The sequence below is a fragment of the Balaenoptera musculus genome, chromosome 4 (assembly GCF_009873245.2).
Source record: "Balaenoptera musculus isolate JJ_BM4_2016_0621 chromosome 4, mBalMus1.pri.v3, whole genome shotgun sequence".
Lineage (NCBI taxonomy): Eukaryota > Metazoa > Chordata > Mammalia > Artiodactyla > Balaenopteridae > Balaenoptera > Balaenoptera musculus.
This window is the reverse complement of record NC_045788.1, coordinates 126,013,039-126,025,800: the sequence shown is the minus strand read 5'-3', so window position 1 is coordinate 126,025,800 and position 12,762 is coordinate 126,013,039. Positions and strand designations below refer to the sequence as shown.

Here is a 12,762-nt window from a genome sequence, read left to right as displayed (position 1 = left end):
TGAATTAAACTTCCCAAGGCTTTTTCCTGTTGCTACTAAGTCACCTTTCCTCTAACCCAATATAACTGCATTTTTTGGACCTAACTTTGAAATATCACTACCATGTTACCAACTTGTGAGGTTTTTCCAGTTACTGATTCTGTTGCCCAAGAATTAGATTATTAACCTTCTGAGGTTAATATTTCTGCAACTGGGAACTGCATCAAAAATACATTCAAGTCATTAATAAAATGATAAACATGACTTTGGGAAAGAACTATTTAACAGGCTATTAGACATGTATCTTCATATGACAAAATTTACTAGCATGCTCTGGGTGAGGTATCCAACCATGTGTGAATCCATCTACACATTCAATTTGGGTCACATTTTTCCATCTTGTCCATGAGGATTTCACGAGCCACACTCTTCTGTCATTTAGACACTTCTTATGTATTGATCAATATGCAAATTCCTACATTTTTAAAGGAACAAAGAGTTCTTTTTTTAAAAGCAAGTATTAATTAGCATATGGTTAAATAACTTGGAGAAAATATTAGGTAGCAGTTTCTCAATAGTAATTTTAGATATTTTAAAGCAGTGCACAGTTTGGGAGTGATTTTTAAAGAAATATTATTTGAATGAGTCTGCTTATCATGAAACTTCCTGGTCTTAAATTTTTTTCTTAATGCCAAGTGTTATTAATTTTTCCAGATGCCTCTGAAATATTAACTGATTTTTTAAAAAAAGGTAACTGGGTCAATCTTTCAAAAGGCTGAGTAATTTGATTAGAGTAGGAAACCTTAATTATTGCTTGATATAAACTCAGTTCATATTTGCTTGGGTATTGGGAGGTTGAGATTCATCTATTTATTCACTTGGATAAAAAATAGCAGAGAGGAAAAAAGGAACTCCACAATAATCATAAACTAAGGCAAAATTAAATTAATAACTAAATAAAACTCCTGAGAACCAAACTGCCTACGATTTTCTTTGTAATAGTCAATGATTTGACACCTACAAAGGGTTTAACCTAAGGGCTATAATCACCCTTAGATTGAAATTTTCATTGACAAAAAACTGTCCTGTAGTTTGTCAATGAATCTGACATCTATGAAGGATTCAAGCTAAAGGCAAATTCTAAACAAAAAAACTGTCTTATCCTGTAAGTACTAACTCATGGTATAAACGTTATTTTATTTTCTTCAAAGAAATAGAAGATAGAAGACTTGTAAGTTAGAGGTAAGTTGTGTTCATCCCATTTGTCATTACTGTGAGATTCTGAGCAAGTAATATGCCCACCTTATTATGCCTCACTAAAGAGAAAATGTAATAACGTGTATGAAAATATTGTGTGTTCTTTCTTAAAAAAAAAGCTACAATAAAAGGAGGGTATCATTATTCTAAAATAAAAGGAAAGGGACCAAATGCTAAAATGCTAAGTGTGAGCAGAATTTTCTGGAGTTGTACAATGAAGTAGCCTGGGAATAATCAGCAAACCCATGATTTACTTTCTTTCTGTACTTCAGAAAGGATTTATTTAGAACAGTAAACAGGTTTTGGTTACAAGTTGTTGGTGATAATTCACAAAGAAAACTGGAAATAAGACTTCATGAATTATGTATTTCCAAAGATCTGAATTCCAAACCAAGGATGTAAAACATCGAGGATCAATGGGTGAGCTTTAAACAAAGCAATTCTAACTTTTAAGTCAACTTATACCAGAAAGAATAGATGCGTGGAAATCATGTTCAAATTAAAGTGATACTACTAGCAAAACACAGAACTTTAAAGTTTGTTATGTATTTATTCACTGCATGCTAGGAAAAATTTAACTAGTATGTCAAAACCATGACTTCACCTATATTATTTCTTAAGATAAAACTAAATTAGGGGGCTTCCCTGGCGGCGCAGTGGTTGAGAATCTGCCTGCCAATGCAGGGGACACGGGTTCGAGCCCTGGTCTGGGAAGATCCCACATGCCGCGAAGCAACTGGGCCCGTGAGCCACAACTACTGAGCCTGCGCGTCTGGAGCCTGTGCTCCGCAACAAGAGAGGCCGCGATAGTGAGAGGCCCGCGCACCGCGATGAAGAGTGGCCCCCGCTTGCCACAACTAGAGAAGGCCCTCGCATAGAAACAAAGACCCAACACAGCCAAAAAAATTAAATAAAAAAAAAACAAAAACTAAACTAGGCACTGAAATTAAACATGATCATTTAAAGAAAAAATAAAATGTGATAGTGAATTTTCTAATAACTCCAAAGCAGCACTGAGAGGGATATTTTCTCATAATTTAAGCAAATGCTTATGTTTGACTTTAAATGTCAACACTTGAGTGAGTTGGGTAGATAATATGTGTCCCCGAATTTTTTTTAAAAACCTGAAATTCAAACTTACCTGTGGAGAGTATACTATTGAATATCTTATACTTTGGATATCCTGAAGTCTAATAAGATTATATTTTCTTTAAAATATCATGCTGAGTTAACTGTACACAGACAATATAAATTACTGCCCACGTATCTGCATAGTTCAAGACGCGTGGAAAAAATGCATAGTTCAAGTGACCTTTAACCCCTCGGGTGACATCTCCAGCTTCTCCCTCTCTATTACACAACCATTTTCAAAACACGGCTTTCATACGAGGACGAATTTAACCAAATTGTTAAAAGTAAAATGAGAAACAATGTTTGCTCTGAAACTCATGTAATCTGAAAAGATAATTGAGCCTGAATTTTACTCGACTCTAAGCAGCTTATTTTGTGTAATATAATATATGGCAGCTATGTTTTATAGCAAACTAGATCCATAACTATATTCAACATGTCTTGGGAGTTCCGTGATGGCCTAGGACTCGGCGCTTTCACTGCCGTGGCCCGGGTTCAGCTCCTGGTTGGGGAACTGAGATCCTGCAAGCCGCGCAGCATGGCGAAAAAAAAAAAAAAAAGTGTCTTTTTGGACAGCCTGCTCTGCAATAAGTATAAATATACTAAGTAAAAACGTAGTATTTCAGGGGTTTGAAAAAAATTACCAACAATTAAAATAGCCAGTACCTATATAGTGCTCAAAATACACCAGTGCCATTCTAACACTTTCGAATATTAATTATTTTAATCTTCCTAACAATTCTATGAGGACAGTGTATTATAACTTCAATTTTGGGGAGACTGAGGCACGGAGGTTAATTAACTTGCCCAAGAGCGTGTAGTTAATAAGTGGCAGAGCTGGAATTCGAACCCCCATTCTGAATTCTTGACTCCGAGCAACTTATAGGGCTCTTAGATTTTGTTTGAAAGAGGATTGCTCAGATGAGCATATTTTAAAATTAATTATTTGAAAAATTCAAAAATCTGTAAAATACAATGATAAATATTCCTGTCTTGCTTGGAAGCTGGATTAAAACAGCATGTTTGCTTTTTGTAACATTATGTCAAACTGATTTTAAACATTCCCTTCCATTTATCCTTCAAATAACTCAGCTCTTACTTACTCCTTGCTCCTTCCACCCCCAAATATTTGCACGTACTAATTGCAAACCATTTGTTCCTCCCAATATTTTGTGCTTACCTATTTGCATTCGTTTCCCAGGACACCTGCGATGTCCAACAGAATTACGGGCTTCGCAGGAATATTCTCCACTGTCCAGTTTTGAAACAGTATTAAATTGCTATTTGTAGAAGAAAAAAATACGTATTTATTTAAGCAATAAATCTATCAGTAGACTCCCAAAAGAACTGTGTTCCTTAAATTTACCATTAAGTTGGTCTTTCCTTTTCAGTGACTTAGGACTTTATAAATTTATTTTTAATTTTATTTTTGGCTGCAGTGGGTCTTCGTTACTGCACGCAGGCTTTCTCTAGTTGAGGCAAATGGGAGCTACTCTTCTGCAGTGCGCAGGCTTCTCATTGCGGTGGCTTCTCTTCTTGCGGAGCATGGGCTCTAGTCGAGTGGGCTTCAGTAGTTGTGGCTCGCGGGCTCTAGAGCACGGGCTCAGTAGTTGTGGCGCACGGGCTTCGTTGCTCTGCGGCATGTGGGATCTTCCCGGACCAGGGATCAAACCCGTGACCCCTGCACCGGCAGGCAGATTCCCAACCACTGCGCCACCAGGGAAGTCCCTAGGACTTTATATCTTTACAGTGAATTCAGAAATCTGCCATGTCTTCAAGGAGTAATTAGCTAGGCCTCTGTTTAATTTGACAGAGAAAGACTTAAGTATATACAGGAAGTGTCTTTTTTAGTGTGTGATACTGAAAAAGTAGTACAGTTAGGAAGACAGTGGGCATTTTTTAAAGTTTACAGCACATGGTAGTATTAAGTACTGTAGGTAGTTCTAAATCCTAGGAAACACCATTTATAAATAAAGGCCTCCTTGGCCTTAAAGGCAGTTTTCTAAGTCACAAATGAGTTCACTGCAGCAGCAAACAATGAACACTTCCTCTAAAGAGCCAGAGTTACTACCAGGAAGTAGCACAGGGCCTAGGAAAGTCTTGATGTCATTTATAGGATTACAAATTCTATCAGTTGTAGAATTTGTGAAAATTATGAAAAGATAAAGTCCAACCAACCCTTGTTCTGTCTACTCTGTGCCAAAGCAACTGAGAGGCAAGACTTTGATGTAACAGGCTTCACAGTAGTTTAGCACCTTGGAGAATTTCAGGAAGGAAGGAAGGAAAGAGAAGGAAGGGAGGCAGGCGGGCAGACAGGAGGAAAGAAACAATGGGTAGATAGATGGATAGAAGGAGAGAAGTTGGTTAGGTAGTTAGTAGGAGGGAGGGAATTCAGTGTGTTCTGGACACCTTCAAGGATCCTGCCAGGACCTAAGGAGGGGGAGAGGGGTGCTCAGACCCATTCCTTCAGTATCCTCCTGTCACACCCTCGGTACCACAGTGGTCACTGCTGACTGCCTCCAAGAGAGGCCATGAACCTCCAAGGAGCACCTCCTCATTGTCTTGTATCCTCATGTAATATATGTGCCTAAAAACAGCCAGGGTTTTGATCTATTGAAGGCCTTTTCCTCTCTTTTCCCTACCCACTACCCATATACCTCTTCTTTCTGTATCCTTCAACATGGTGCGATAGAAAGCTTTCCCTTGTGTATTCTCACTTTATGGAAGCATCAGTCCCAAGAGCCAGACTCCTTTAAAGATGTTCACCATGAACTCAAAGCCAAGGTTATGTATAAACAGTAAGTTAGACTAAAACCGAAAATGATCTTCCAGGATATTATAACTGGTGATTAAAAGGAAGCCGTTGTCTTCCATACACTGGAGTCTTTGTTTTGCTCATTTTTCAGAAAATAACCCATCCTGGTTCTGCCCTGGTGCACCCCTTTGACATCACAGATATTTCAAGGGTTGAGCTGAGGAAAGTGAATCTGTATCTTTTCAGACTTGCCTTGGGGCTTTTCATCACCTGCTCTGAGAAAAAATAAATTTGAAAAGTAAATATAGCCAAGTGTGACAGCAGGTTTTCTGCCCAATTTCTCAGTGTAAAATCACTCGGACCTGCTGACTGAGCCTGCTGACGCTGAAAGGGCCAGAGCGTCCCTTCCTTGGGGAGTAGCCATATCAATCCACCGATATGTTTATCTTTCAGTCACTTTATCAATATGCTTTATTACTTACCAGAGGATCTACTTTTTAAATGTTATCGTGCACTTGTAGACTGAAGGGATGAAAGGAAATACTATACCTCCTCTAAAAATTTATTAAAATTTGTTATTACCATGCCTTTAAGATTCTTTTGATAGTGGTTGTGATAGTAATTCTGGCTTGCTGGAAATGCAGCATTTTTAAACTGACATATTACTTTGAATAAAAAAAAAAAAGCTTCAAATTTAATTGTCTTTTTTTACTCCCATCTCTACCCTAAAATGTCAGAGACAAAAACAGTAAAAATACTTTTATTTGTAAATGGCATTAACTTTAAAGATCTTATTTACAGATTTCCAACAGGATTCCTTAGAAAGGCTTTTCAATCGATCAGACAATCTGGACTAAATCTAAAGTAATAGATACTCAAGTCACAAAGTCAATTGTTGACGAGCTAGTCATGGAAGAGTTTAGTAACACAGACATCCTATCATAGGTTGGCAAGAGTCACTATTCTCACATGGCTGGTACTGAGGTCAGGGCATCCCCAAGAGAGTTTTCTATTTTTAAAAAATTTTTTATTAAAGTATAGTTGATTTACAATGTTGTGTTAAGTTTCTGGTGTTCAGTTATACATACATGTATATCTCTATTCTTTTTCAGAATCTTTTCCCTTATGGTTGATTACAAGATATTGAATATAGTTCTCTGCACTATACAGTAGGACCTTCTTGTTTACCTTTTTTAAAAAAATTTATTTATTTATTAATTTTTGGCTGCATTGGGTCTTCATTGCTGCACGCAATCTTTCTCTGGTTGCGGCGAGCAGGGGCTACTCTTTGTTGCGGCGCGCGGGCTTCTCATTGCGGTGGCTTCTCTTGTTGCGGAGCACTGGCTCTAGATGCATGGGCTTCAGTAGTTGTGGCACGCAAGCTCTAGAGTACAGGCTCAGTAGTTGCGGTGCGTGGGCTTAGTTGCTCTGCAGCATGCGGGATCTTCCTGGACCAGGGCTCGAACCCATTTCCCCTGCATTGGCAAGCGGATTCTTAACCACTGTGCCACCAGGGAAGCCCTGTATCACATTTTAGATTCCACAGATAAGTGATGTCATATGATATTTGTCTTTCTCTGTCTGACTTACTTCACTTATTATGATAATCTCTAGGTCCATCCATGTTGCTGCAAATGGCATTATTTCATTCTTTTATATATAAATACAAAAGAATGAAATATATGCGATATATATGTGTGTGTGTATATATATGTGTGTGTGTGTGTGTGTGTGTGTGTGTGTGTGTATATATATATATATACAGCACATCTTTTTTATCCTTTCGTCTGTCAGTGGACACTTAGGTTGCTTCTATGTCTTGGTTATTGTAAATAGTGCTGCTATGAACATTCAGGTGCATGTATCTTTTTAAATTAGTTTTCTCTGGATATATGTCCAGGAGTGGGACTGCAGGATCATATGGTAGCTCTATTTTTAGTTTTTTAAGGAACCTCTGTACTGTTTTCCATAGTGGCTGCATCAGTTTACATTCCCACCAACAGTGTAGGAGGGTCCCCTTCCCAAGGGAGTTTTCATGCATTTCCCTGATATAATAAATATGAGACTGCACCTAGTACCTTTCCAGGCCTGATCCATCATCATGACTCCATCTTGGCCTGCGTCAGGCCCCTGGTGCAGACCTTTTTGTGTCCAACTCCCTAGTTCTCTGTTTTGTCTTCTCCTCTCCTGTGGCAGCCTTTTCCATCACTTCTCTGTGTCAGTGCTGCCATCTTTCCTGCTACCCTTTCCTCTCTCTACTTAACGAGCAATGGTATCAGCCCTCTACTCTCCATTATTTTAGTTCTAATATATTTTTTTCCAAATGCAAGACAGTTATTAGGCCTTACCAGAGTTCCAGATTGAAATGACCTTACCAGAGTTCCAGATTTCGTATTCATTGTGTACGAGCTGTTGGCACTTGGAGAGCCAAGTTTTGGATTCTCTAGCAAACGGATGCCATCCTTAAACCACGTGTATTCAGGAGCCGGGTTGCCTTCTTTGTCTTGACATCGCAACTCCACCACAGTTCCACGCAGTGCAGAACTCGGTACTTCACATGATGGAACTGCCGGAGCCACTGGAAGATGGAAGTCAAATGGCATTGGTTATTTACAAGCTAAATGAGGATTTTAACAGCCAGCTAAAGATGGATTTATTGGACACCTGTGACAGAGACTGGCTACTTGTTCAAGAGACCCACTTCCTTTCTTCACAGGCACACAGCTAGACCACATTTGCCAGCCCCCTTGTAGCCAGATGGGATCACATGCATGAGTTCTGACCAATGGAATCTGGGGAAAAGTCATATATGCTATTCCCATGCCTGATCCATAAAAGCTTCCTGTATGATTCTCCATCCGTTCCCTCCCCTCCCCCTCCTACTACCAAGGTGGTGTCAATAGCCATGGTGACCTCAGAAAGCTATGTATCAAAGATGTCACGCTTACATTAGCTTGGGTCCCTACTGATTTCATTAAGTAGGGCAATACAGTTCCACCACTGCTATCTCTGTCTCCAATTATTTAGACTTTACTTACATGAGAAAGAAAGTTCCATTATGTAAGCCACTCACTGAGAGTTCAGGGCTTACCTGTTACACTTGCAAACACTACATTAGCTACTACAGCAGCTATTCTTTTCTAGATAAACAATCTCTACTTTTCCCCTCATCAATGATTTTAATGTGTTATTATCAACTATATTCAAACAAAGTCAAACCTGAGTATATTTTCAGGATCAGTACTCAAACTAAAATCCCATTCAGGCCAAGATAGAGAATACCTGAATTAAGGTTATTCTGGTCCCAGGGATTTGTAAAGTAAACCAGACTTTACTTAAATCCAGGAAAACCCAGAACTGTCTGTGTAGGCAGAGTTCTAACATGGTCCCCCAAGTTCCCCGGCCCTGGTGTATGTACATGTTCTCTCAGTTATTCAATCAAACACGAATGTAGCTACTACACTGAAGGGATTTTAGAGATGTAATTAAGGTCCCAAATCTCTTGTCTTTAAGGTAGGGGAGATTATTTAGATGGGTCTGCCCTAATGACATGACCTCTTTTTTTTTTTGATGTTTTAAAAATTTATTTATTTGTTTATTTATTTAGGCTGCACCGGGTCTTGTGGCATGCAGGATCTTTGTTGCGGCCTGTGGACTTCTTAGTTGCGGGCATGCATGCGGGATCTAGTTTGCCGACCAGGAATCAAACCCATGCCCCCTGCATTGGAAGCGTGGAGTCTTACCCACTGGACCACCAGGGAAGTCCCCACATGACCTCTTTAAAAGTAGTTTTCTCTGGTTGGTCACAGAAAGGAAATTCAGAGATTCAAAACGCAAGAAGGATTCAACATGCTTTTGTCGGGTTGTAGATAGAGAGGCCCCATGGCAAGGAATGTGGTGGCTCTAGGAACTGAGCGTGGCCTCCAGCTGATAGCCAGCATGGAGAGGGGACCTCAGTTCTACAACCATAAGGAACTGAAATCTGCCAACAAGAATAAATGAGCTTGACGGCAGATTTGCTTCCAGAGCCTCCAGTCAAGAATTAAGCCCAGCAGACTCCTTGATCTCAGGCTTGTGATATCCTGGGCAGAGAACCCAGCCACATTGTGCTGAGCTTCTGATCTACAGAACCGTGAGCTAATAAATGGGTGGTTGTTTTAAGCTGCTAAGTTTGTGATCATTTGGTATGTAGCAGAAGACTAATACACCAGCTGAATCTCCTGCAAGGTTTTCTGAATGAAATTTCTTCTATAACAGTAAGTACATCATTAGAATTTTAGAAAGAGCCTGGACTATATAGAAAAAGGAAGAGGAGTTGTTTTATTCTCTTTGCTTAGTAGTTTATAGTAACATCTATGGAGAAGAACTGATCATTTCCTCACCAATTGTCATCATGGGCAGTTGCTATCTATCAGTGAGTCTTAGAGTAACTAAATATATTGGCTTTGAACTTAACCCCATCTGGATCCAAATCCTGGTCCAGATACTTACTAGCTCTGCAGCCTTAGGAAAATCACTTAGCACCTATCTCCTCATCTGTAAAAATCAGGTTGTTAGTAAAGATTAAGTAAAATTACACATGTGAAAGAGCCTAATGCATACTAGCTGCATAATAAATGCTAATTTCCTTTCTTTACCAAAATAACTTCTATACTTCCCCAGCCTACATTTTTAAAAAAATTTATTTTATTGAAGTATAGTTGATTTATAATGTTGTGTTAATTTCTGCCGTACAGCAAAGTGATTCAGTTATACATATATATACACTGGTTTTCATATTCTTTTCCATTATGGTTTATCACAGGATATTGAATATAGTTCCCTGTGCTATACAGTAGGACTTTGTTGTTTATTCATTCTATATATATAATAGCTTGCATCTCCTAATCCCAATACTTTTTTTGTTTTATTGCTTTTCTATCATCTCATTTGAGACTATTTTATATGGTAAGAGAATTACTACCTTTGCTGAAAGTGATTGAAAAATAAACTCTCGATAAAGCAGAAACTAACACACCATTGTGAAGCAATTATACTCCAATAAAGATGTTAAAAAATAAATAAATAAATAAACTCTTGGGGAAAATGCTTCTATGTACAGTGGAGGACCATTAAGGTTTACCTCAATCTTAAGTGAAAAGAGATTTTGTCGTAATAAGTTAGTAACAGTAAAATTTCAGCAGCCAACGAGGTGAAAAAGGAGTAATAGCCAAGATTCTGCAGGAACAGCGGTGCTGGTGGTCCACCTTTATAACTTTACTCTCTGGGGCCCTGAGTTGCCTCATTGCTCCAGGGTTGGATGATGGGGATGAGGGTGGGAACAGTAATCACACAGAGACAAGCACATCACCTAATACTTCTAGAGTGAGTGTATCCTCTTCCAGGTTTTGACCTTGTTCAGATGGGGCACTAACTTCACAACGATATTTCCCGGCATCATTTCTCGTAACATTTTTGATCCGTATGCTGAAATCTATCATCTCAGCTCGATCTTTAAAATCTCCTTTTAGAAAAAGAGGACAATGATGTTAATAATGATATAATAACTTTCTATACAGTACCTTTCTCTAGTCACTTCATTCAGTAACCACTGCATTTATTTTCCTATTAATAAACTCAATTTAAAAAGTATATATGAGTGCTGCTCTTTCAAATTTCTATTTCTTTTTTAGAATGTCATGCTGTTCACAAAAGAACACTCAGTTCCGTATTCCCATATTTTATTTTAAAGAATTCAACCCTCATTCCTGCCTCATCCCCTTTTTAGTATGCTAGAATAAATAGATTCACATCTTCAAAAGATACTGGAGAGCCTAGTTTAACTAGCTGGAACAGTAACTTCATGTGTGGTGGCTTGCATGATACTGCCACAAAAAAGAAGGTGAGGGGGTCTTTAAAAACATTCTTTGGATTAGTTTTTGATAGTAATTTGTGCGGAATTAAAATAGTGTTTTGTATCATGTTAGATTAGCATTACAGAAAATTCTAGTAAAGACAGCTGTGCTATTAGGCCTCTGCTGCCCGTAATCCTATCTTAACAGGTAAGAACCAGAGGGATATTTTAAATTTTCTATGAACTTTAAACATTTGCTCACTTGTTTAATTCTTTAAAATTAAAGTAAAACGTATTTTAAAATAATAACCTGTTTATTATACTTAAGTTGTATTTCCAACTTTTAAAATAATTATAATGGAAAATTTCAAGCATGCACAAAATTAGAGAGTATAGTAAAATGAACCTCAACAAACCATCACCCAACTGTAATTTTAATCAATGCTAGGCCTGTCTTACTACATCTGTACCTTTAACCACTGGATTATTTTGAACTAAATCCCAGACATCATTGCATTTTATCTATCATTACCAATACTTTAAATTAAAAGTTCACTATATATTCAACAAGAAGGGTAGGGAGTATAAAGAAATGTATAACAATAAAAAATGTAAAAATGAAAGCACTGGATAAGGGTAGCTGTATTTACCTTCCCCTAAGTCTTAACTCCCTAAACTTCTCAGTGATGGCCTTGCTTTCTCAATGGTGATATGGAAAAAGGGTAAAGTTACTACAATCGAGCAGTGACCCTTCATCCCAACCCCACACCATCTTTTCTTCCTTTCTCTCAAGAGTTTAATCTACTGGGCCAGCAAGAACAATGGCATCTTACATCCTCTAGAAGTGAGGTGAGAAATGAGGGGTCCAGGGCCTCCATGGAGTTCATGCATGGAGGTGAATTTCTTCTGTTCTCTGTCCTCTGTTTTTGTGGTTGTTGTGTTTTGGGTCTCAGTCTCTACTGGTTTCATCTCACACTTACAGAAACACATTCTCAGTCATCAGCCATGTCCTGCCCTCATTGGTTAATTAAAGGACCTGGGGTATTTGGTGCTCTCTTGCTCTCACCTTATCGAGTCCCAGCATCTTACCTTGAAGAGCCTGTTGATAGTAGACAAAGGAGACACTGTGCCCCAGTTTCTTCCACTCCAATCTGGAGGAACTGGTCTTCTTTGGGTATTTACAGGCTAAAATAACCTCTAGGAACAAAAACAAAAATACTTTTTAAAAAAATTGTCCCTCTGAAATAATCTTTTAGTTAATTAATAAATTTTTAACATCCTTAAATTATTCTTTTATACATTCATTCATTTATTTATTTATAAATTTCCTCAACAGGTACCATGTTGGCTTAATTCAAAGATGAATTGAAAGCATTACGATTATTTCGCAAAATAATTTTGTGACACTATGCTACTTTCCCTAGTTCTTGAGCCTCAGTTGTCATCTGTAAAATAAGATAGTATCTCATAGAGTTGTTGAGTCTTCATATACAATAATATATGCAAAGCACACATGCCTGGACATAGTAAGTCTTTAAAAATGGCAGCTATGATTAACTATTTATCTTTTTCTTCCCCATCTATCTCAGTCTTCAAGGAGTTTACAGTCTGGTAGAAGAGACAAATAAGACAGTGTAATTTCAGTCCAAGGTGATGAGTGCCAGGATGGAGGTAAATAGTGGATGCTCACACCTACTGCCTAAGAAAGGCACTTATGGGCTTCCCTGGTGGCGCAGTGGTTGAGAATCTGCCTGCTGACGCAGGGGACACGGGTTCGAGCCCTGGTCTGGGAAGATCCCACATGCCG

At 38.4% G+C, this 12,762-nt stretch overlaps 1 protein-coding gene across 2 annotated transcripts in view; it reads right to left on the bottom strand.

Annotated features, from left to right (window-relative positions):
- JAM2 (junctional adhesion molecule 2) overlaps window positions 1-12,762 on the bottom strand; it is a 67,537-nt gene that overhangs the window by 7,809 nt on the left and 46,966 nt on the right. For both annotated transcript variants that reach the window (XM_036851372.1, XM_036851371.1), the window contains exons 3-6: window positions 12,045-12,152; window positions 10,473-10,625; window positions 7,498-7,700; window positions 3,548-3,647 (exon numbers count right to left, since the gene is read on the bottom strand). In XM_036851372.1, coding sequence (XP_036707267.1) covers window positions 3,548-3,647; window positions 7,498-7,700; window positions 10,473-10,625; window positions 12,045-12,152 — 564 coding nt within the window. The remainder of the gene's footprint in view (window positions 1-3,547; window positions 3,648-7,497; window positions 7,701-10,472; window positions 10,626-12,044; window positions 12,153-12,762) is intronic.